This window comes from Callorhinus ursinus, unplaced genomic scaffold, assembly GCF_003265705.2.
Source record: "Callorhinus ursinus isolate GAN/ISIS: 27379988/994484 unplaced genomic scaffold, GSC_fseal_2.0 scaffold17, whole genome shotgun sequence".
NCBI classification, from domain to species: domain Eukaryota; kingdom Metazoa; phylum Chordata; class Mammalia; order Carnivora; family Otariidae; genus Callorhinus; species Callorhinus ursinus.
In genome coordinates, this window is record NW_027397079.1 from 16,597,675 (window position 1) to 16,623,941 (window position 26,267).

Consider the following 26,267-nt stretch of genomic DNA (forward strand, 5'->3'; position numbering starts at 1 on the left):
TCTTTCTTTCTTTCTTTCTTTCTTTCTTTCTTTCTTTCCTCTCTCTCCCTCCCTCCTTCCCTTGCTCCCTCCCTCTCTCTTTCTCTCTTTCTTTCTTTGTCACATTCCCCTCCTTGCTCTAACCAGGCTTCTCTCCCACTGTCCTCCCAGGATGAATCCGGGATCATTGGACAGATGGTGCCGCAGTGTGTGAGCTGATAGTAGAGGCAGAGAATAAAGGGGTGGGAGAAGGGGCCATGTGGGGCATTTGCAGTGGAGAGATTGAAGTGACCTGGGTCACTTGGAGATTTGAACTAGCAAGTGTGGTTGTGCAAACACAAGGACCCTTGACATGGAAGCTGACTGTATTTTTAAAAGTTATACTTCAATATTTGTGCAACCTAAGGAACTGAGTAAAGATAATGTGTTTTCATGAACAACCTGATGACCCTCATATTTGGTTTCCTCAGTTTATACAAAAGAGGAAGTATTTAAAGGCTACACATTAACCAAGGGAAGGCTTTTTGAAGTGAAGCTATGCTTCTTGGAAGCAATTTTTTAAAATATGCTTTGAGGACAGTTTTTTTTAAAATGGGAATATATCTGAAATTATAAGTCCAGATTGTTGCTGACTCACATTATATGCCAATTTTAGGGCATGTTGAAGGAGTTCTGGTCAAAATGTGCTAAATGTTGTGGACATAGTTCAAGTCACTGACTAGAAACCGAGAGTGGATACCGAGATTTAGAGTGAATGCCTGGGTTAAAACTGGAACTTACACGATGCCGCTCCCACATTTGTCACAGATTGGCATCTTCTGAACGCCGCCAGCACTGCCGTGGGCTTTGGTAACCGGAGCTCTCACACTCCGAGTTCCAGCAGGACGGTCATCTGAAAAACAAAGTGTTTCCATTTATGGCAAGCAGACAGCTGGCTACAGTTTGTACTTCGCTTCTATTTTAAGGTGTGCACTTTAACCTAAGGAATTCTTAATTTGCGCCAGAACTAGTATCTCAAAAGGAGGATCCAAACATCACTTGTTCTGAAGTAGGGCCTTTCCAAAAAGGATTTAAAAGTTGTCGTCGTCGTTGGGGGGAGCTGTTATAAAACGCCGAAAAAGATCAGAGAGCATTTGGCATTTTTTTTCTTTTTCTCATTGCGGTAAAATATACAGAACATACGATGGGTCATAATGACCACTTTTCAACGTGTGATTCAGTAGCAGTAAGTACATTGACAAGGTTGTACAACCAGCACCAGCAGTTCTTTCCAGAACTCTTTCATCATCCCAAACAAAAACTCTGTACCCATTAAGCAGTAACTTCCCATCCCCCCTTCCTCCCAGATCCTGGTAACCTCTACTCTGTCTTTACGACTTGCCTATTCCAGGTACCTCATAGGGGTGGATGCGGGCAAGATTTATCTTTCTTGTCTGGCCTATTTCCCCCAGCATGTTTTCAGGGTTCATCCATATTGCAGCATGTATCAGAATTTGATTCATTTTTGAGGCTGACTAATGTTCTGTTGGATGGATAGACCATATTTTGTTTATCCATTGATCAGTTGATAGGCATATGTGTTGTTTTCACTTTCTGGCTATTGTGGATAAAGCTGCTATGAATACTGGTGTATGAGTATCTCTTTGAGTTCCTGCTTTCAATTCTTTGGGTATATACCCAGGAGTGCAATTGTTGGATAATACGGTAATTTCTGTGTTTAACTTTTTGAGGAACCGCCATCCTGGTTTTCACAGTGGCTGCTCCATTTTGCATTCCCGTTAACCATGAACAAGGGTTCCAGTTTTTCCACATGCTCACCAACACTTGTAAGTTTCTTTTTTTTTTTAATAGCCAACTTAGTAGGGCATTTTGCATTTTTGTGCAACTTTTTTTTTAAGTTTTTATTTATTTATTTATTTGACAGAGAGAGACAGACACAGGGAGAGAGGGAACACAAGCAGGGGGAGAGGGAGAGGGAGAAGCAGGCTTCCCGCCGAGCAGGGAGCCCGATGCGGGGCTCGATCCCAGGACCCTGGGATCATGACCTGAGCCGAAGGCAGATGCTTAACGACTGAGCCACCCAGGCGCCCCATTTTTGTGCAACTTTTAAAAGACTGTGTATATCTTTTTGGGGTAGAAAAACATTGATAAGATTATGAGCCTGGAGGACAGCAGGAGTGCGCTAGAGATTCAGCCTTGCTTCTTACTGGCTGTGTCTCTGTACAAATCCACTCTCTCTGTGTGTCAGTTTCTCGTTTGTAAAAAGGGAAAAATAATAGTTCCTATCTCACAGGTTATTGGGAGGATTAAGAGATCAAGTATGCAAGGTACTTAGCACAGGGTTTGGAACATAGTAAGGGTCATTTCAGTGTTATTTTAAAATTTTGATGATGATGACACCCTGGAGTGGAGGGAGGCTGAGAAATTTTGCAATATCCATTTAAAATTCTAACTTACGATTTTTGAGCCGAACTAGCCCCTTGACTACTATGGATGGAATTTGTCTTTGGTGCCCTTTATCACCGGGTTGGTGGCTACTTGGATACATTCTGGAAGCTCTTTTTCTAAACCAAGCGCCATCCAAATCTTTCTGAGGAAAGATTCATTTGATCACTGAACTAAATCAATTTTTAGTCTTTCATTCCCAGGATGTTTGCTCTCCTCTCCTCCATCAACACTGTTCCAGCAGGGATTCATGGCTGCTCACCAGGGCCATCATTCACTAACTCCTGGAGCACCCTGAAGGAGCCCGACTGGCGAGGCTGAGCAGGCTCATTCCGATTGTCATGGAGCATCCGGTACACATCTGACTTGGGGGGCACCGAGGCTGTGGGTTCGCTGAAACACAGGATGGCATGTGAAGCAGTGTCAGGAGCGTTGTGAGGCATGGAATGTGCAAGAAGCCACAAGACATGGATAAGCAATAATCACTATATTTGCAGTAACTCCTGAGCAAAGGTTCAGGATTTTCAAGTTAATCTCTATACAGTTAAAAATATGATATGAATTCATATGGGTCACTTTCATGATGTCATTCATTAAACTGGGAGTCACATCAGCACTTCTCCATCTGGCAGAATACTTTAGAGGGCAAGTACAATGTGGCTGTTAGGGAATAGTGATAAAAAAATAACACTCATGTCTGATGGCTATATAATTATAATGTGAACAAAATTAACTTTTCTCATAAAAGAGACAATATACACATGGTAGGAAGTGCAGGAGTGAGCCCAGTCTGATTATTCTCCGTCATAAAATTGTCAATAAAGTTCAGATTCATTTCTGATATTAAGCTGAAAGGTATGGCTTAATTTTGTTTTTAGGGTTAATTTGTTAACTCCCGAAAACAACAAAGGTATAATTTTGCTTATAAATTGAAGAAATGCAACTTGTATGTGAAAATACACAATGTAGAAACCTTCATAGATAAGTCAGTTATATTGATTACATTATGTTTTTTAATAGGCACATTATAATTCACTTATAACAATGATAGCAGCTTTATTTTAATATTCTACAAATATAATTCATGATGAACAGTAAGAAAATGCCTCAGTAATACTGCACGTCAGGCACTAAATGCTTTATTATTTTATGTCATTTAATTGCATTATCTAGAAAAGGTAGTTGCTATCTGCACATATTTTTACTACCTATATCATATTTTAAAATCATCATCTTATATATCTGAAATTCTTTGCAAAAAAGTTTTGAGATACATTACACATTTATTATCTCATTGTATTCATCCCTAGAACTATTTTGGGATATAGTTACATAGTACTCTAAAACATTATAAAATTTTAATTTTATATAATTATATAATGGTTATATAATACTGAAAGAAGTAATAAGTTTTTATCTTATAAGTCTGTATTTGAAAAAACTTGATGGCAAAAGTACTTTGAGCAAATATTCATAATAAAGAAGAAATTAGTCAAAATAGGGACCAATGGAAATTAAATATTTACATTAATAGCTTGAGGTTATAAAACTTTATTCATGATAAAAATTCTAAATGGAAAAATGATTACCTCTCCACAAGCTACCATTAAAAGAGACAAGAGGTGTCATCTCTTAAAATTCCTCTGAACCACCCATTCCTTTCCCAATTTTTGACCCCCAAAGAAGAAGCATAGAGTATACTAGCTTCTCAGTCACTTTTTTGAAAAGTATTGTACCAGACATTTGTAAAGAACACTGTGGCTTTCTAAAGGAGATAGACATTTGTTCTTTCCCTAATTTCATTGTTCTGTGCTCTGTCACGTAAAGCTCTACTTAGTTAATTCTTCAAATCGCTTTTATCTTTAGGTCTAGATATTTGCAATACACCCCTAGTATTTTTTTCTTTAAAGCTTTCCACATAGCTTTCTTTCAATTACGACAATGTTAAAAGACACCCGTAAAGTTGACATCGCCCATGTGTTTAGTTAATATGCCCATGGTTCAAAAAGACTCGCATTACCTCATTGAGGGTGCTTCCCCTAGAGCTGTTGAAACCTGACCCTGAAGTGTTTCCATAATATTGTCATCTGAGTACAACTGCATAGGTGTATTAAACTGAGCATGTACAATCTTCACACCGGGAAGTTCCATTTCCAAAGGAATGTTAGGGGCCATCTTAGCAGCAACTTTCAAGTCACCTGGGCAAATAGTACTAAGAGTACTGACAGAAGAAGGGGTGCTACGTCCGCTGCTGCCATCAATACCGGACGGAGTACTGCATCCACTGTGTTAATGACCACGTGACACAGAGGTGACACAGGATTCAGAAAACCCAGACAGAACACAGAGAACAAGTACAGAAAGGTTAAAAGGAATTGAAGACAGAAAGTAAGATGTGAATTCAATCAAATTCAAATGAAATGGTTACTTCTGGCTAGGATGTGTTTTACAAAGGGAAGACATTTCAAAATTCCTGATTGAAAAAAGCGCAAGAAAATTAAAAACTACAGGTGATATTGCATTTTTTGGCTCTGTTCTACCAGGGCAACATGTTGAGGGTTACACACAGAGTTGTATGTGAGGTAGAAAAGATGCAGCTGTCTTTACTTTTTTAAAAATAGGCCAAACGATTTTAAACTGGCCCACGTCACAAACAAATGATGCAGGGAAATGACATTGGCTGGATGTCCTTTTACATTTATGAACTGCAGTATGTAAAATCAAAATATTCCTGAATGATCCTTCACAATTAGGAAGGGACTACGCAGCCTGAAGATCCAATCAGATATTTAGGCTAAACGTTTCATGAGAAGTATGTTTCCGAAATGCACTTATGCTTTCATTGAATAGTAACTGGCAACTTGAAGGTTCTGTGATAAAGATTATGTTTTAAAGCTATTTTGTAAATGTCTTACAGTTAAGATTTTAACTTTTTCTACTTTTATTCTTTAATTTTGTGAAGAATACACATTAATAAACTGTTCAGTGATTTAAGACAGGCTCTAGAAACAGCCAATAAATGCTTGTCACCTTGAAATTAATTGATTAGAGGGCAAATAAGGTGGTCTTAGACTCTTTGGAAACTACGTAGGGCTAAGCTATATTTCTTTCATACATAGCTATTTCATGTAACAATTTTGGAGGCACACATGTATTTCCATGCATATTTCTCATTTCCTTTTAAAGATCAATTGAGGAGACTTATTATTAAAATAGGAGAAAAGCCAGTCATGCAATTTCAAGAACAACTAGGAAGATTTCATATTCTCTATGAATCTGGATAAGAGGCTAGTTACAGCTGACGCACCAATGACTAAAGTCATTTTTCTACATGCATTTTAAGTGCAGCGTGAGAAATGCATTTTACAAGAAAATGGAATATACTGAGATTTTTTTAAAGCACAGTCATTTAAGACTAAGGTAAAAGAAATGTTAGTATTTGAAGACTTCTATCATGCTTGCAGGTTAGTGTTGCTATAAACTCCAGACAGAGAACAATTTATATGATGTGTTTATCTTAAAGTCCATTTTCTCTTAGGGCTTAAGTATGACTCTTGCATTTACTCTCTAGGGCTACTAATGCTAAACTTAGCCCCATGTAGACAGCAAAAACCAAAAGGATATTGGACATTGATTTTGTTGACTTCATCAATGTTGTAGCCTGCTTAGTCTGGACAACCCATGTCACAAAATGGATTTAAATTTTTTTGTCTTGTGTTATCCATTTCAACCACCTGCATGACCTAAATGAGGCGAGTACATATGGATGTGCTCCTTCACTTCCTGGCTGTTGAGAGCCTATTTAAAACCTAATCTCTAAATTGGTTAATCACAACAAAATGCCCACTGGCTTATTTACCATTTTTGTAAGCTCAACACTTTACTAGCTCTTGAAGTTGACCTCAGTTGGTAAAAAATAAAAGTAAATTTTCAGTTATAGGGCAGTTTACTCAGGATTATATTGATTTATCCTAAGTGCAATGAAGCATATTAAATTGTAATATTGGGATTTGAAACACTGAGTTAAATCTTGGGAGAGTTGGGCTTAAAATAGTGAACCTTGTCAGCAAGCATTTATAGGTACTCTGACCCTACTGTGTGCCAGGCATAGAGCTAGACGTAGAGTAGATAGATAAACTATGAGCAGTCAGAACTTACAGATAGGCCTTATTTTGTAGTTGTAATTAGTAATCTTGTACATAGCATGTTTGTGTATATCATTTTATTTAAGCAAGTATTGTGTCTTCTATAGCCTCGCTTCTTTATCATTCTATTTAGGGGCCCATAGTTATTGACGAGATAGGAAGTAAACCCTAAGCAAACACGAATGACCTTTTATAAATTTCTGGGGCAGTTTTACAAGATCTCTTGAACTGATGATTTAAATAAATAGTTTTCATGGACTCCAGTCACTGTGGGTAGTATCATGGGTCACCATGACCTATTCCTGTGACTGAAAAGGTAGGTACTAATGAGATTTCTTGACTTTGACTTAATGACTTGGCAAGACCACTTGTAAGCTTGATGATACACTCAACTACTTCTTGCCTCTATAGATCATCAGACAGAGAACTAATTTCCCTGGCCTGTATAGGCTTTTTGGGATGAACTTCTTGATGTGACCTGTCCAAAAACCACTCACAAGATTCTATTTTATCATTTGGATCTATAAAATAAAGTTTTTAAATTTACATATTTGCATATGAAAATACTGACTTTCTAATATGATTCAATTATGAAATAATTAAAAGAACCATAACTATCAGTAAGGCCCTAGGGAGATTAACATATTAACAATTTAGCATCTCCCACTTACTTCTGATTAAAAAAACTGTTCATTGTTGTGTAGTTGTAGCTTGGTGGATAGCCACCTCAAATTCCACCATGACAAAAGAATCATTTGGTAAGAACAAGGAATTCAGAAGCTAGAGCAAATAGTGAGAGGACACAGGAAGAAAGGAAAGGTAGTAGAGGCATTTTTACAATTCTTTAAGATTAAATGCTGGTGCCTGTCTTTCATCCCTGTTCCTCCTCTCTCCTCTCCCAAATTCAGCTATACTGAAAAGGCAGCTTACAATGACAAAAGTATGAGGGGCTTGTTACTATTACCATTTTTTTTAAAGATTTTATTTATTTATTTGAGAGAGAATGAGAGATAGAGAGCACGAGAGGGAAGAGGGTCAGAGGGAGAAGCAGACTCCCCGCTGAGCAGGGAGCCCGATGCGGGACTCGATCCCGGGACTCCAGGATCATGACCTGAGCCGAAGGCAGTCGCTTAACCAACTGAGCCACCCAGGCACCCACTATTACCATTTTTGAATTAAAATGCAAATATAAAAGAAGGCCATTAGCTACCTAAATCTGTCTGAATTATAAAAATTCCCTGAATTTTTATAAAATTAAATGTGTTACTGGTCTTTAGCAAAGGCAAGATCTGTGTCACTCTAATGCCCTCCTGAAGTCCTGTAGTTCAGATTAGTGAACTCAGAGTTAAACCAACCTCAAAAGAATGCAAGTGTATTAATTTTACGATGCTTCTTTAGAAAGTTGTATATATATTTATTCAATAGTAACATAGCATTTTTACTCTTAATCTAGTGTTATGATATCAGGGTGGGGCTGGGAAGCTATTGAATGTGGAAAAATCAGGAGACGATTCAGAGGAAAATGGAATGGGAACCAGAGAATGAAAAAGAGAAGTAAAAAAGGCTTGTGCAGAATTGCATGTATGAGAGAGGGATGATAGTTTTGTTTCTTCTTGCCATCAGAAAATATTATCAGGTACTCTTAGGATTTTGTTCCTTTATCTAATGAACATTTATGGAGCATTTAGTCTGTCCCAGCCTTGTTTCTAGGTGCTGGGAAGATGGAAGGTGCTCCATTCTAGTGGGGGAAGATGTACTTGGTAGTCACTGCCTTTTTAGCATCATCTCCTGATTTTCCACTCTATTGCTTCTGTCTGAGTCTGGTATCACAAAATTGTCCAGCTTATTTTGAGATAATCCTCTGGCCCTGACTCCAGTTTATGGAAAGGCCTGCATAAGGAGATCATATATCAATTGATGACTGACCATCCAGAGCACGTATCATAAACTTGGATACCCCCAGGGGCTAGCAGGGTTACCCATGTATGAAAATGGGCCAGGTATCAGGAATGATGGGCATTTTGACAGGATGGAGAGTAGATGTTCCATCTTAAGGCATTTACTAAGTTCATTTTTTTTTTTAACAACGGGAGGATTATGTAAAACACTGTCAATAAATCGGAGGGGCCGCTGGTTTGGGACACTGGATATAGATCATTAGTCAATAATCCTAACCACCACCTTCTTTCCTCGGGGCTGACTAATGTGGCTGAGGTCAGAGGAATGGGTTTGCGGTTTCCTAAAGTCACTCTTTCCCAATGTGCTAACACAGGGCCTTAATTTCCCCTCCTTAGGCTGAAGTACAATTTCTAGAGAAGATATTTATTTGAAAAGGATCATCTGAAGATGATCTCTTTCTCTGATTGACAGCCATGAAGAGCTTGCTCATTCTTGTTGCAGTGTGCACACAGTTATCCATGAGGGGTAACCAACATATCTCCCTCTCTCCCAACTCTTTCCTTATATTCTCCCGCGTGGAAAAGTTCCTTTTCAAGTGGCCTCTCTTTCTTTGTAAGGATCCATAAGAATGCAGAGTTATTTTTATGTAAGAGCTAGAACGAGTGGGATCACCCAGCAGGCCGACGGTGCAGTGAGGTGCAGGTGTTGAGGTGGGCTGTTCGGAGAATGTCCGACATAGAGAGCTTCGCCAGCACTCCCGCTGGGCCCCACCTGCTTCCTTACTCCTGACTTGGGGCGGGTTTCCAGGTTTGTTTCTGCTGGCTGGGCCTTCCTGACCTGGGAATGGGGTACACCTGCCTGCTTCAAAGGTCACTGTGTTCTGGATGGGCTCCTCAGAACAGCAGGGGTATTAGTTATAAATATACGTGTGGTGATTGCCTAACTTTTCACAACTCTATAATCTTGTCAGTATTTATTCTCAGAAATGGAGGTTAGTGGCTTCCTCTGCTCTGTGAAGTGAGTTTGTTTCTTTTGCTTTTGAAATAAGCTTCAGGATGAACAGAGTCACTCCAAACACCTATGTGTTACTCTTCTTAGTGATTAGTAAGGATTTATTAAAGAAACATGCACTCCAGACACCAAAATCTCAGAGCTTATGACCTGCTTCGGCCTGGGATTATGAAAGGTTTGGGCCGAATATTGTGCTTGTGTTCAAAGTAGTTCACATCCTGTAAAAACAAAGGGTTAAAAAGTTCCTCAGTGGAAGATAGTTTTTTTTTTTAAAGATAAAAGTAAATGAATGATAATTGTACAGAGAGGATTATTTACCACCAAATAGTGACATGACTAAGAAGGGTGACAATGGAACCAGAGTGATTTCTTCATTTTAAGCATCTGTTCACTAGAAACGTTCAGGAACTGGCAGATTGGACTCCAGAACATTAGAACCATGTTCTAGATGCTTGTCTTTAAGCTAAAAATCTGATCGTGCCTTCAGGAAAGTAAAAATAAAACAGCAAGAGCTGAACTTTTGAAAGGAAAAGAAACCGTACTATCAATGTTAAGAGCATGGTGGCCGGAAACCCAGTCGGATACTTACTTTTGAGGCGAACTAGGAATGAGACCTCGCAGCTGTCCGTGAAGTGCATCTTGTATATTGCTAGTTGAATAGAGCCCAATTGGTGAGTTATAGGAAGCACTCACTACCTGTCTTTTGTCATCAATGTTTGCTGCTGCAACAAAAGGCTGGGCCCTTCTGTTGTGCGCGGTACCAATAGGTTTGAACTCCTGTACAATGGCAGACAAAATACACAGAGCCACAGAATGCACAAGAAAGCCGTTAATGAGCAAACCAACAGCATCACTATTGTTAATCAAGGCTTCTTTACCCTACTGCAAGATTCATGGCAAGGTTAAAGGAGGAGGTGAATATAAACCTTTCTAGGTTTTCCGTGAACTTTACATGTGCTGTACTCAGCTACCAAATGGTGCAAAGGAATTGATCTTATTTAAATATTATAAAATAATTCGAACATTATACCTTTCGTCTGGCCCTAATGACTTTTTACATCTATAGCTTTTAAGAAATTCTCATATGACTCCCTTGAAGACAGAAATTCTGTGTCAGAAATGAGATTTGGGGCTTAGAATAATTATTATACTTCACATTTCCTCAAGTAGAACTTACTTTTGCTTTCTCTTCTATTAATAGAGAGCTCTTATCTTCGTAAAAGTTACTCCATTTTATGAAATGGAGGAGGGAAACAACCAGAAAGAGAGGGAGCATTTGTGAATGACTACACTGAATCCCTTTAACTAACCCAAGTAAAATTTTCTTTTTTCTTAATACCTACCACAAAAAACAAAATTATTTTTTTCAAAATTTAAATTCAGTTAGCCCACATATAGTACATCATTAGTAAAAAACAAAATTCTTTTAATTTGCATTAAGGTCTAACCTTAAATTTAGAACAAATAATAAGAATTAAAAGATGATTTTTCCCTATGAGAGCAGGTTTTCCAATTTTTATATAGATTTATAATTTTGTAAAGTCATTAAATACGTTTTTCTTCTAAGCAACAGAAGAAAACCAAAAGGGAAGGCTAAATACACACAAGCTGATTCTCTTTCCAAATCTTTTCATTTGGCAGGATCAGTAAGATAACTCTTTCCAATATTTTCACTCACACAGTCACATCGACTTCATTTACTTTTGTGAATGTGCCACCAGTTTTTCACACAGATTTCAACTAGTACAAACATTTATGAATCTTTGAAATGTTACTGAAAAGAGGCTGTTTTTATTAAAAAATAAAAAGGTCTTGTGATATTCTTGCTCATGTCATTTTTTTCCCTCCTTGTCATTACAAATGAATAAATTGCGGGATGGTGCTTTTCTGTTAGGAAAAGAGACTGTCTTCCTTTCTTAGGGGGTGGAACCAGAGTTTTGCAACACAGACTCTTGTGCTTGAGAACACCAACAAATTCCTGGAGGGACCCATGCCACAGAATGCTTCATTTTGGTTCTGAGCAGGCAGTCATCACAGATAGTCCCTGTTCCTCCATCCAGGTCTGCTGGCAGTTATAAAAGGAAGTGAGGTGCAGCTTCAAATACTAGCGGAGTCTTTGACTCCAGCAGCCCCAAATCTCATGGAACCTGAAAATCAGTGAGGTGGTGGAGAGCAGCTTTTCTCTCAACCTCAGACAGCCGAGTATAACAGCCTCTTGAACTTGAAAAGGTCTGAGTTGAATACAATAGTCTGTGATCCTAGAGCATTGTTGGCTTGACTAATACCTTACTGATTCATTATTTTTACCTCCAGAAGAGTGGCTCGCTGCCTATGAGCTGGCTGAGTGACAAGATAGCTGCCCTTATTAGGTGGCAGAATGACCAAAACAACCAAATTTGGCTTTAGGAAAACGCTGAATCCCACAACCTGTGAAAACGTGTGTAGTCAAACATTGATGTAGTGGTACCGTCTGGTTGTTTTGGCTGATTTAATAATGAAGTTTGATTGGGTTTTTATGATTCACCATTCTGATTAGCCATTATTATGGTATGAAAAAAGTGAACTGGAAATAATTGTAAGTAATGACAGTGGCCATGATTCAAACCTTTGTTACTCTTTTTGGTATGAAAGAAGACAGAAGGCTAATTGCCTCATTTAGTTTTGGTGTATTTTAAATTTCTCAGGCTAATCTAATGAGTGAATCAGGCAGAACTGAAGGACTCAAGCTTTGTGGAATTAAAAAAATGTTTTTCTTTTAATTTAACTATACCTTAGAGATCTTGGTAAATAGAATTAAAATTATAAAAATTAGTTAATGTCATATGATGGTTTTACGGGGAAAATGTCTCCACCCTTACTGCTTCTTAGTCTTAAAATGATAAATAAACATGGATGGTGACTGTCCTATAAATGAGGCAACTTCTCTGGAAATATTTATGCACTAGTAATCTCTAGTAGTGCTTCCAAAAAACAGCATATGAGTTAATGAGCTCCAAGCTTTTCCTTTGCTGTTTTCATTTTGGATTATATATTGCAAAAGTTACAAATGGTAATTTGTTAAAATAATAAAAAAACCTTCTATTTTCTGCACATAATCATAAAAGGATCATAAAAGGAAGTGTTTCTAAGATAGCCTTCAAACATTTGTATTTAGGCTTTGCAAAGCATTAGTTTATGAGCTGCTAGAGTCATTCCAAAAAAAAAGCACAATAAAGTATATACATCAAAGGTAAACATTTAAGTATGGCACGGAGAGGCAACATTCTATCCAAATCTTACATCACTGTTGATGGTCAAACTGAATCAAGAGACAAAACCAATGAGAAGTTTGCTATTCCACTTTAATTCCTTTTTACTTTTTCAGGAAAATCATTAGTATCAGAAAATACCAGTAAAAAAAAAATTATATACCAGTCAATGTAGTCCAGCTCTTGTGTTTATTTTTCCCAGACAATAGCATCCAAATGATTCTCATCTCTTAGGAATTCAATAAGTAATCACTACCCCTAATTAATGCATTTTCAATAGTATTTTTTAAATGTTAGGAGCTTATATTAAGGAATAATATTTTGAATTCATAAAATCCTCGAGCTGCCAGAGTCCAAGCTAGGTAACTGGATAGAGAGATTTGCTGATATCGGGGAGAATGCGGGTCTTGACAACCATCTCCCAAGCCCTTAGAATAACCTCAGCAATGACAGCATTCAAAGACACGTCCACCTTTCAATTTTTTACTGGAAGTAGTTGTCCAGAGATAGTCAGTCCAAGAACTGAGGCAATGCTCCAACAGAAACAACATGTTCGATGATGTGCGTATATGTATTTATGTATTTATTTATTTATAAAAACAGTGGTGGTGAAATAAGGTAAACAAACTATACCAAGCGATCATATACTTGACCAAGCCACACTGAGTAACTGACAGTATTTTATCATGTTTGGAATTTACGAACAATCACCACCCCTACCTCTTGCTCACCCCTCAAATGAAAAATAAAGTCACCCTTACAATTTTTTTACTCAGCAATCTGTTTCAAGTGTTTCCCATATATAAAAGGGGGAGAGTTTGGGGAAACGGGGTTTAAGAAACCTTGTTTTCTGTAGTCCACCTTCCAGTTATCAACAAATTGCAGGATAAAGGTATATGTTGAAAATATAAACAACTTTAACCCGTACCTCACTTGATTTTGTGTGTTGTTCCTATACATCTTTATTATCAAATCTTCTGTGGCAGGGATGCAGTCCTTTTATGGAAATAGACACAGCTATCTTCTCTTTTAGGAAAGAATGATTTTGTTTCTGAAAAGCATCTTTCCTGTATGGGATAGCTACATTATAATTTTGAGTTAACTACCATTAAACAAAGAGGAGGGTAATGTTTTATTTGAGAATGGCAGCTTTGGAGAAGGACACAGAGCTCTAAAAACATACCTTTAGTCTAGAGCAATAATGCTTTGTATAGGAAAACGCATATGTCTGCTCATAGGCCGTGTTCAGGATTGTATAGAAGGCATTTATTCAATGGCTGGGAATAACTTTTTATATATAAATATATAACTTTTTATAAACAGGTAACATTTATTCAATGGCTAGGAATAACTTCTAAGGTTCTATTTAAGCCTAAGATTCAAGTCTATCCTGATAAAAACAAAATTTGAGTATTTAATAAAAACATGGACAAATAAAAAAAACCGGGTGTTAAAATTTCATGTCAATTATTACTATAACTGTGTAAGAAAAAGTTCCCAAAGCCTAAACCTATGCACAGGGAAAAAACTGGAAAGAAATACACTAACATTTTGTTTTGTGGCTGGGTTTAAATGGTAGGATATAATGAGCTTTTCCCCCAGTGGATATATATTATTTTTAAAATGGAAGAGTATTATATTCCAATAGCAAAGGTCACAAAACTTGCAGTTAAAGTTTTACTTGGGTTGAGAAACAAGAACTCAAATATTGTATTGCTCAATGGCCTTTTCTTTTCATCTACAGTAGCATCTGAAAACATGATATATTAATGGCATGTGTTTCTCAGATGGACACATCTTTATTGCCCAGAAAGTTGCTTCATTTGCAGAGTTCCCACGTTTGGGGTGGGGGTGGGGGAAGACCTCTCTTTGCAAGACCTCTTTTTGCCTGGCTTGTGTTAACAAAAAGATAAAATAAGAAGACAAACGTAACCTCAGTTTAGCTTTTTCTCCACTCTCATGCTACAAGTTAATTTCACTGTTTGTATTTTTTTCTTTTAATCGCTGCCTTTTGTTAAGTTCATGCTTTGGCGCTTCGGATAGCAAGGGTCATGCTGGAGTTTAGCTATGTTTGTAGGGCATGTCCGTTCTGAAGTGCCGAGTTATGTGAACTGATCATGCAGAAACCTGGCCTGAGGATCCTAAGGGCAGGTATCCTTTGGCCCATTAGGGGAAGAATTGAAATGGTTCTTATCTCTGAGACCTTCAAACACAGGCCTCTTTGGAGGAGGTGCCAGTAAGAATTAGTCATGACTCAAACTAAAGGAATGTTCAAAGGCTCCATCTGACTGGCTTCTGGAGCCTTTAACCCAATCTTCACCTTTTTTTTTTTTTTCAAACCTATCTCATTCTCTATCTTTTCCCCATTTGTACTATCATACATGTCCATATTGCCTAACCTCAAAATATAGGACATGTGGGCTAATACATGATTGATGAGAGGCCAGAGCACTTAAAATTGGGGCTGTTTTTAAAAATCCAGTTCTTGGGATAATCGTGGTCATACGTTAGTACTTGTAGATTGATAAAAGGGGTTTCTTCGAGAATGAAACTCAAACAGTTGGCCCTTAGACGCCAATTCTGGAGAGATGTTAGCAAAACACAGGCTCCCATCTTGGTCTAAGCTCAGCCCGTGCTTAATACATACTTGCTGAGTCACCCACATGCCAGGCACTGCAACATGGTCAGGGATCACTGGGGATCTGGTGCTTTGGTCAGATCTGTCTCCTTGGCCCTATATCTTAGCATCTCATATTGGTGAAATTGAATTTTAAAAATTAGGAGAAATTTTGAATGAATGAATGAATGAATAATTTGCAAAAGGGTGCAGTACAATTTTGGATGTGTACTATATACAGCAAGGAAATTCAGAATTTTATCCATTTTGTCCTGGTGGGAATAAGAGATTGCGTAGTCAATCAATGCATATGTATGAGCCTTAAACTTTCACTTCTTCCCGTTGTTTTTTAAAACACCACATGATCTCTTTTTCTCATGTGTTGCCTCTAAGTGATGAGTCAATGAAGGTGGGAGGAAGCTGGTGGGCTTGGGCATTACTGCAAAGGACAATCTGCAAGTGATAGCTCTGCCTGGAGAGCTTTGCTTTTTCTCCGTCCAGTTTTTTCTTCTATCAAAGATAATGTTGATTGGAGGTGTTATTATTCACCAATCCACCTCCGATGCCAGGCGGTAAGCCACCACCAGCATTCAGACCCCTTTCACCACATTTATTACCTGGCTTGTCTATTTTATCTTTCACTCACTCTTCCTGGAGAGCTGAGCTCTGACCTGACCTAAATCGCATTCAACCTGCACTCTTACCATGCAGCAGCGGGGGCTGGTGGCAGCCGAGCACCATTCTGAGAACTGGGTCCCAGGGGTGGTCCTGGGCAGTGTTAGAAAATGCAGTTTATCAGTAGAACCTCCAGTTCCTTTCACTCATCAGCTATTTATCGAGCGCTTGCTATGCGCCATGCCGGGAGACTCCCGAGTACAGAGAACAGACAGACACAGCAGCTCCCGCCTTCACGGATAGTCCGTACTCTGCTCACTCGCTTTGGGGCCTGTTTTCTCCTCCTTTGCTCTTAGTGATTTTTAGGCTCAGCCTCCTCCTCTCCTCCAGTCAAAAGTCTAGGGCAAGGATCTAATAAACTCATGCCCTCTAAAGGTTAAGCCACTCAGGATGTTTCTTCTCCTGGGGGGATGTTATCTGAACTGAAAGTAAAGTTTTAATCCAAAGCAATTTGTAAGGACCCATGTAGTAGTAATGTGGAAAGCGTTCCTGGTGTCCAGGAAGTCCTGTCACATGGGCAGCCTCCCATTTCACTGTCAGGAAAGGCCAGCCTGGTGGGAGGGGGTAGGTACCATACCAGTGTTACCAAGAGCTCCCACAAAATTGAGTACCTCTAGGAGCAATTCGATGTGCCAAGTTCTTTTTCTATAGAATTGTATTTAAATCTTTGAGAAGCCCTACGAGATACAGGTACGTGTTACTCTAAGTGTATTTTATCAAGGAGAAAGTAGAGGTAAATTTATGGAGAAAGTGGAAAACTGGAAGAACAAATTCAGGAGTTGGTGATCCTGGATAAGGGAAATGCTGCTGAAGCATAAGTCACAAATATGTTCTCAATGCATTTTCAATAGATATATAGGAACACTACAGTTTGGGAATATTTAATCCACTTAGCATGAATACTTGTTTAAAAAGGGATACTCAATTTATATATCTGTCTCTCTAAACTTGGGAAACTTCTGGCTAAGGAGAGGTTCTAAAATCCTTGTCTTAATTACATTTTCCCACACAGCACAACTGAGGGTTAGTTTCATTTCAGGGTGTTTTTTTTTGGTTTTTTTTTTTTTTTGGAGCTTTTGAAAGTAGACATCATCAGATAAGCATCAGATTATTAGATTAATTTAGCTCATTAGAACTGCCTCAAGGGAAAAATCCTCTATCTTTTGTAATTCTACTGCATGGGCAGAATATCACCATGATTACATAATGCAAACCCCTTTTTGGTAGAGTAAACTTAATTATAGAACGCCAGAACTGAGAATTAAAAAGGGATGTAAAATAAGATCTGGATGAAGACCTCAAAGAATTAAAGTTCACAATAATTATTAGATTAGAGACACCTGTTTCAAATGGTAGACACTAATTTTGTTTTGCTTTGTTTTAACATGTTAAACTTCCTGGATTATGTCATGGTCATTTGGCAGAAGTCCATCATAAAGAATGAAAAAATAAGTAGACTGTACGTAGATAGCGCCAAATTTTTGTCCTGAGAACATATTCGTCTTTTAACAAGGCACTTGCCTGGGGATACTTCTCTTTTCGCTTGATATAAAAAGACATGGATAATATAAATTAATCTCACAGGGTAAAGATAGACAATCACTCCATCAAGGTGGCTTATTCTGATTTTTTTATATTTGTCATTTCTTCCTTTTGGAAGTATCCGCATCATTTAAAAAGGAAAGATAATGTGAATATCATTTATTCTAAAATTCATACCTGTGGTTCTGATTCTAAGTTGATTTTGAAAGGGTGAGCCTTCCCATCTTCAGATACCTGTGGAGACCATAAGCGAGTTTCTGCCCTGTGAATAAAAGAAATTTTGTAAACTCTAAATTCTAATGGTACTTCTGGTTTTAGTATAATTTAATCTACCATGACGTGTATGAAAATACTATCAAACCTTGATAATTTAAGCAAAAACAATACTTCATGCTCATTATTCTGTATTCTCCCATCTAATTTGTTTTTTGGGTAATTTGGGGAAACTTGAATGGATAAAAATGGCACAGAGGACTACTAGAGACTGAAGTTTATGTACCGCCCCCCCACCAAGTTCCTATGTTGCAAACTTACCCGCCAATATGATGGTTTTTGGAGGTCTCTGGGAAGTAATTAGGATTAGATTAGGTCATGAGGATAGAGCTGTCATAATAGGATTAATGTCTTTATTTAAAGAGGAAGAGACATGTGATCTCAGTCTGTGTGTCCACATACCAAGAAAGGCCATATGAGGAAATAATCAGGAACCTGACCATGCTGCATCCTGATCTCAGACTTCTGGCCTCCAGAACTGTGAGAAATAAACTTTCGTTTAAGCCACCCAGTCTATGGTATTTTTGTTACAGGAGCCCGAACTGACTAAGGCAAAGACATTGTACAGTTTCTGGAGAGGGTAGGTCTGCAGTACCTGCAGGAAATAGTACAGGAAAGGAAGATTCTGGAGGCAGATGACCACAGGACAAACTCCCTAGGTTTCCTCTACTTTCCTCCCATCCTACCCAGGCCACCACAGGAGACAGTGAGTGGTATGCCAGGGGGATTTGCTGTTGGCATCAAGGAAATGAGCTTTATCCAATCTCATGTCCTTCTCATGTATCTGTTTGGGACCATGTGCTCCTAAGGGACTGGGTGCTTGGCAGGAACACTAGTTATGCATAAATAGGGAAAGAGTCAATTTCACCCCTGAAATGGCAGATTGGCTGATTGATTGGGCCTTCTGAACCACAGCAGGGAAAGTTGGGAATATACTAGCAACAGGATAAACACACACTAACAACCACAATAACAAAACATTATTTTCACAATTCAGCTTCAGATCAGGCCTATGATGGCAAAAGATCAGGTTCAAGTTCCTTTTTTTTTTTTTTTTTTTTTGGTTAGAAATGTCTCATTTCTAACATTCTCACTGCATGTGCACCCTTACACCTTGTCAGATTCTTCTGGGCTGAATTCTGTACAAAACAGCCAAAGGCATACAGGCTATTAGCAACCAGTTTTTAATATGCTCACATTTTGGCAAGTCAAGGGGTTCTTTTAGGAGAATCTTTAAATTGCACTCCATTCTCTACCACATTTAGAACAGCAGTACAAGTAGTTGTACGGTGCAATGTTTCGGTAGACAGTACCGTTAGTGGTTCTATTTTCATAGTCAATTAAGAAGAAAAAGAATTCTTTTAGCCTCTTTCATTATTCTGACATTCCAGGGAATTCTTTTCAGAAATAGTTCGTTAACAATTACTAGATTGACTGACATCAGTGAAGAACAGACCAAAGTGGCTGATATACTAAAAAAAAAAAAAAAAAAAAGTCAGTCAAAATTCTAGGCCTTGTGAAACTCTTTCTCATTGGGAGGATGAAATCATTTATAGTTCTGGGTCGGGTTCTCCTGTAAAACGATCACAGTTTAACACCATTAATTAAAGAGCACCTGTCAATTTTGAGACACAGCTGGTGTGTTGCTGCTTTAATCCTGTCCTGTGCATTAGCATGAGTCATGGACTCTGTACCAAAGCCATCAATAGCCAGGATGACATCTCCAGGACATAGGTTAGCAGCTGCCGCCTTGCTTCCTGGAGTAATCTGGAAGAAATCATGGCATCATTTAAAAAGAAAAACAACATTCTGCAATATCTTGACTTTTGTGCCTGACATTTATAATTCAGCTTGGTAATATTTTAAATGTTTCACTGGGCAGGGAATTTTATTTTATTATTATTATTATTATTTAAAGATTTTATTTATTTATTTGACAGAGAGAAACACAGCGAGAGAGGGAACACAAGCAGGGGGAGTGGGGGAGGGAGAAGCAGGCTTCCCGCTGAGCAGGGAGCCCGATGCGGGGCTCGATCCCAGGACCCCGGGATCATGACCCGAGCCGAAGGCAGACGCTTAACAACTGAGCCACCCAGGCACCCCAAGGGCAGGGAATTTTAAATCTAACTTAAAATAATTCTTAAACGATCAATTGTGTTAGCTCTATTTTTCCACCATGCTAAATAATTTTGTCTCTCACTAACCACATTTCATCTATCATGACATCTCTTATTCTCTTCTAAAACATCTTCCTTAACGCTCTATTTTCTTTGTTTTGAACAAAGTAATTAATTCTTTAGGTTTTTTTTTTTTTCATCCGTATCTCCCTTTTTGGGAGTACAACCTCACCACATTTAGGGAGCTTTTATATTTGAATTGAAACTACTGTAGCATCCCTGTAAGTAATGATCTTTAAAATTCACATGAAGGGGCATCTAGGATGTAGAGAACTGGAAAGAGAATCACTCCTGTGGTAATAAGAAGCAGCCATATAATACAAAATTATAACTTTTCATGAACTATTCAGAGAGCTAAAGCTGCAGGGCAACCAACTAAGCCTGGAATCTAAGGCAAGACAGGTGCCTCCAAGGAAAGTCAAGATGTAAGCAACTTGTACCACTTGCATCAGAGCACAGAGGAAGATGGGGGCACCATGTGGGTCATAAAGAGTTCAGCTAAAATGATGAACAAATCACTAAAGTTAACATTGAGAGTCTAGAACCCCTGGGGACTGCAGATACACGGGAAGTTTGTATTTATACACAGTGTCTTCTCCATGAATGAAAAACAGATTGAACAAATAAAAAGCAACTAACAAGATGCTAGGTTTTAATGAAAACTTATCAGAAATTACATTAAATGTAAATGGTCTAACACATCATATTCTGTGTTTTAACAGAGATTGTCAAAGTAGGTAAAAAAAGGTCCAATTTTATGCTGTCTACAAGAAACCCACATAGATGTCTCTTTTTTTCTTTCTTTCTTTTTGGCAGGGTGTGTGTGGAGGTGGATGAAAGGAATACTTAAGGATATGGGAAACATGGTTATTAAATGTTTAAAATATAGCAAATTTGAAATTATCAATTACTATGTTGAGTATTCAGTTTTTGATCTCTATACATACTCCCAATTTTTTTGGGTAAATCCCAATTATTTACAACTGCCTAACAGTCTTTACCTGGTCTTACCCTACCTACTTCTCTACTATTCCTGCTCCCCTCCACCCACTGTGCTATATTCAATTTCCTTTCAGTTCCTCAAATACACCAAGCATGTACCCTTGTCAGGGTTTTACATGCACTGTTATTTTTGCCTGAAATATTTCCCCCACTCTTCACCCAGTTGCTCCTCTTCATCCTTTAGGTCTAGGCTTAAATGTCACATTCTCAAAGAGTCTTCCCCCAACATCTGAAGTAACTTCTCCAGACCCTCCCCTCATCATTCTCCACCATTTCATTTTGTTCATTTCCTTCCTGAAGACAAGTTGTACTTTAATGTTTGTTTATTTGCAACTAGACTGGAAGTTCTTGAGGATATGTATAGTATTATGTATATTTCTAATGTGTCACAGTTTGTATTCCAGTATTTGGAATAAATGGATAATTGAAAATGAATGAGAGGGTTATTTAGAGCAGAGCTCATGAGACAAAAAGAGCTACTCCCTACATACCCAAAGATTATAGCTATTAATGTCAACCTATCGTTGTTGCATTTGCAAGTTCCTACTGTTTAGAGCAGAAGAATGCACGGGACTTGACTTAAACCTCAAACTCCTCCAGGAATAAACTAGATAGTTCCTAATATTTTACTTGAGGATCATTCATTCATTTTTTTCTCTGTTTGCTTAATTAATCTAGCTATTGATTCTATTTAACTTTGTGGCTCTAGGGGATAGCCAAGATTCATCTAAATGAATAAAATTGCGAAGGTAATAAATTCTCATATGTCTGAGATCTTCAGTCTAATCACTAAAATATATATTGTACTCACTTCATTTCTGTGATCATCTCACTGTAGTGATCATGATTATTTTCTAATAGGAACAGTTGATAAAAGCTTGGTGAAGACAATGGGGATTATTGGGCACCTGGGTGGCTCAGTTGGTTAAGCAACTGCCTTCAGCTCGGGTCATGATCTTGGAGTCCCAGGATCAAGTCCCACATCGAGCTCCCTGCTCAGCGGAGACTCTGCTTCTCCCTCTGACACTCCCCCCTCTCATACTCTCTCTCTCTCAAATAAATAAATAAAATCTTAAAAAAAAAGATAATGGGGATTATTATAGCCCAGCCTTTGGGAGGCATTTCATAGCTGTTTTCCATTTGGAAATTCTCCCAAGCCCAGAACTGTTAGAATAAAAGTTTCCATCCCCAGTGTGACTTGCAGGGATAGAAATAATCTTAAACTTTTAGTCTCCTCTAGCTATAGTTTGTCAAAATCAGTGCTATCTATTTTTGAACTTCGGAGACCAGAGGTCTTTTCTTTGAGTTAAAAAATGAGAAAGAATGGATCAATATGTTTGCTTTTAAAACCTCACCTAGGTTTTCTAATATACTTAAATAGATTTGTTATATAATGCTCAATCTTGATTTAGAAAAACCTAACATTTTTTAGCTCTGGTTGGGATAAGTGGAAGGTAGGGTTGTGTGTGTGTCTGTCTATATCAGTTTTAAACTGAGACATCTGGTGTGTGTTGAACTTCGATACTGAACTTCAATACTGAGTTTCATTAAGAGTATTAATACATAAGTATTAACACTATCTTATATTTACCCCAAATATCATATTTGCAAAGCTCTTCCTAATAATTTTGACCATTGCAACAACTTTAAGACAAGCTGGATGATGAAGACTATTTTTTCAGAAGAGGGTAAATGTCCAAGTAACCTGTGGCTTCCTACTAAGATGGGAACAGCTGTTTGGCTATGTCAGCAATGGTTTCAGAAGTCAAATAAGAAAGATGGTTGGGGAGGTCTTGCTGGCTAAGTCGGTTAAGTGTCTGCCTTGGGCTCGGGTGTGGTCCTGGGTTCCTAGGATCGAGCCCCAAGTTGGGCTCCCTGCTTGGCGGGGAGTCTGCTTCTCCCTCTGCCCCTCCTTGTGCTCTCTTTCTCTGTCTCAAATAAATAAATAAAATCTTAAGTAAAAAAAGAAAGGTGGTTAATGGTGATGCCAGAACTCACTTCTGATTTTGTATTCAACCTAGTGATTAATGTCCTTGGATCTCTAAGGAGGGAGTTGATAAGGAAAAAAAAAAAAAGGATGGAGAGAGAGGAGAACATATGGTCCCCTCACTTCTTCTAGTTCTTAAGTTCAGCTAGGCTAGTAATGAGAAAATGACCACTAAATTGGTCTGGTTTTAGTAAGTTAAACTATCTGTTTAGACATACAGATATATTTCCAGGATTACATTATTACTTTATTATGTTATCACTTTATGTTATTGCTCATAGTTTATTATTAACATTTTCCCCCAAATCAGAAGAGAGAGCTACAATGAGGCAAAGAGTTTTTCAATAGAGTATTTATTATAAGGCTCATTGAAGTCTCAAATATCAAAAGCATTAGAGAAATCATTGAATATAGTACTGCCATATCATTTAGACATGTTTTCAACTTCTCTAATTAGAAAAATCACATGGGGGTCCTTGCTGGACATAAAGACTCCCATTCTACTCCAGATGCCTGGAATCACAAATCATAAGCTCTAGGAGAGGACCTAGGGAATTTGTGTTTTAACAAGCAACTTGGATGATCTCTATTATTCACATCAACCTATTATTTGGGTCCATTTGGAAAAAAAGAATTTAAATCACAGATAAAGCATCTATAATAGTCTACCTACTCGGGGAGACACGAGGGAAGCACAAGATATGGCCCTGGTGAGACTTTTTTTTTTAAAGATTGATTGATTTGAGGGGGGGAGGGCAAAAGGGAGAGGGAGAGACAGAATCCCAAGCAGACTCCCTGCTGAGTGAGGAGCCCGATGTGGGGCTCCATCTCATGACCCTGAGATCATGACCTGAGCTGAAATCAAGAGTGGGATGCTTGACTGACTGAGCCACCCAGGCCCCCCTGGTGAGACTTTTATGTTAAGAATAAAAATGAAATAGTTATGGACAAGTATACACTGAAGGGCTATGCTGTGGGGCATGGATCGAAATAGTGAGAAAGCCCATTGTTCAGTTGTTCTCTGTTGCCTACAAATAAACTCCAATGCTCCATCTGGCATCTAAAGCCCTCTAGTGCCTGGCTGTCATCTGCATTTCTAGGGCCATACCTCATGTCGGTTACCTCAGATCCTCTGCAAGTAGCACCTGGGCATTGAGAGTTTCCTATGTCATCTGGGTGAATCTAATGTGTAGCCAGGGTTGAGAACCATTTGTGGTATTGTTATTATTATTGGCATTGTATTCCTGAGAATTATTATCTCACAGAATTCTCAAGACACTCTTTTAAGATGAGAAAACGGATGCTCTCAGAGTCTAAGAAACTTGCTTAGGGTCACACATCCAGTAAAAATCTGCATTTCCTCAGAGGCCTAACTCTGTAGCTCAAGCTCTTCCACTATCCTACAATGCCACTCCTGCAGGTAATCTCTGCCCTGACTCCTCCTATCTCTTTGGCCATACTTTTCTTATGGAATCCTGGACAGGTTATGTCATGGTAGTTTATGTACATGTATGTCCCTTCTCTTCTCATATTTGAGTGTCTCAGGGAGTAGAAACATATTAAGTTATAATTGTATCCCCCACAGTGCCTTCCACATTCAGTGTGTTCTGCACTTAATAGATATTTGTGGGATATAGGACTGTTATGAACATATGAACCAGCATTTCCATGCAGACATCTTTGGTAGAATAAAATTAAATAGGTTTTCCCATCAACCTTCCTACTGCACTTGAATCTTGGTGAAGGATTGCATTCAACTGTAAACACTTCTTTCTAAAAGCTCGAATTTCAAATATAGTTTATATTAAAGTCATATACTTTTCTATGTTCAAGCCTGCAAAACTTAAGAATACAGTAACATTTTCTATATTGGTACCCATATATTGGTACCCATATGACTGAGAACCTATATTGGTTCTCAGTTATAGTGACCTTGGCCCTGAGTGTGCTCTGAATAAGAAAGAAGGAAGAAGAGGGGGAGAAGGGGCATTGAGTGGGAAAGGACATGTCAGCATCAGATGTATATAATAATCTTACATCATACACACAAAAGAAACTTGTACTTTATTCCAAATTGGACCATTTGTGAAAACAAACCATCTGTAACTTGGCTCTGATGGTAGATCCACCTTCTGGGTGGTCCAAACACTTAAAAAAGAAAGAGTCTCCTTAGAATCTTCTTGGCAGAAAAAGAAAAGCTGCTCACTTAGAGATGTGAACCTCAGATTTATTCTGTGAAATGTGGAAGCCAGTTATATATGGTGTTTGAAGTAACAACCCTTCCACATCCACAACTCAAATTTATATTGCACAAAGTATCACACACCTATTGCCTAGAAACCATTATCCTACAAAATGTGTGTATCACAACCCATTGCTGAATTTTTTTGAGAATGTCTGGTGTTTGGTTTACCTTGCTTCTGGTGTCTTTTATGATACAGATTCACCCGGCTGATTAATTGGATTGTAAATTATTTCTACGGTGGGGACAATTTGTCCTAATTTTGTGAATTGTAATTTCAATTGCTGGAGAAAGTTACATTTGTAAACCCCTCCCCCAACTCTGGTGGAGTAGAGGTCCACTGTCTAGGAGCATTTGCATTTGCAAAGTGTGAGGCAGGGAGGGAAGGTGATAGTTTGCAAGAAGACAAAAATTGATTTGACTTAAGGAATGTATCTCACAGGAATTTTTGTGGTATTAAGTTCAGGCATTAGTTTCTCAATTCTTTGCATACTTAAGATCTTACCTAAAACAGATCAATGAACAATAAAGCAATTCTCTTTTTTTATTGTGGAATATCTTTGAGGATATAATCTGCACCTATTATGATAATAATAGTTATATAAAAAGTGAAAATTTAATCAATTATTCACATTGTGTCTATATTTCTGTAACATAGATGATGCTCAGCACTGAGTAGACCCTAAATTTAAAATTCCTGCCTTAAGGGAGCATGGAATTTGTGGGATACAGATGTTCACAAATAACATCTGTGATACAAGACATGATGTAAGGAACGAGGTTGTAGGGCAAAAGCTTGGTAATCAAACGGATGAAATGCTTATTACGAGAAGAAGCCTAGGGGAGGGGTATTTGATTGAGTTTCCTAGCAGAGGACCGTGGGTTAGGTGGGGAGGAGAAATCTGGAGAAAAATGATAGCGGGTGTAGACAGGTAGAGAAATCATAAGTCGTCTGGGGTGGTGACACGACCGCTTATCTACAAAGTGAGAGGAGGAAAGGGAGAGAAAAGGAAGAGAGAGGGAGG

The 26,267-nt window shown here is 38.3% G+C and overlaps 1 protein-coding gene across 2 annotated transcripts in view; it reads right to left on the reverse strand.

Annotated features, from left to right (window-relative positions):
• The window catches only part of PDLIM3 (PDZ and LIM domain 3), a 30,667-nt gene that overhangs the window by 1,501 nt on the left and 2,899 nt on the right, over positions 1-26,267 (reverse strand). The window contains exons 2-7 of one of the 2 annotated variants that reach the window (XM_025886083.2): positions 19,450-19,601; positions 17,739-17,823; positions 9,630-9,697; positions 4,445-4,708; positions 2,687-2,817; positions 760-871 (exon numbers count right to left, since the gene is read on the reverse strand). In XM_025886083.2, coding sequence (XP_025741868.1) covers positions 760-871; positions 2,687-2,817; positions 4,445-4,708; positions 9,630-9,697; positions 17,739-17,823; positions 19,450-19,601 — 812 coding nt within the window. Of the gene's footprint in view, positions 1-759; positions 872-2,686; positions 2,818-4,444; positions 4,709-9,629; positions 9,698-10,068; positions 10,257-17,738; positions 17,824-19,449; positions 19,602-26,267 lie in introns of both variants that reach the window. The other variant, XM_025886084.2, reaches the window with a different exon arrangement.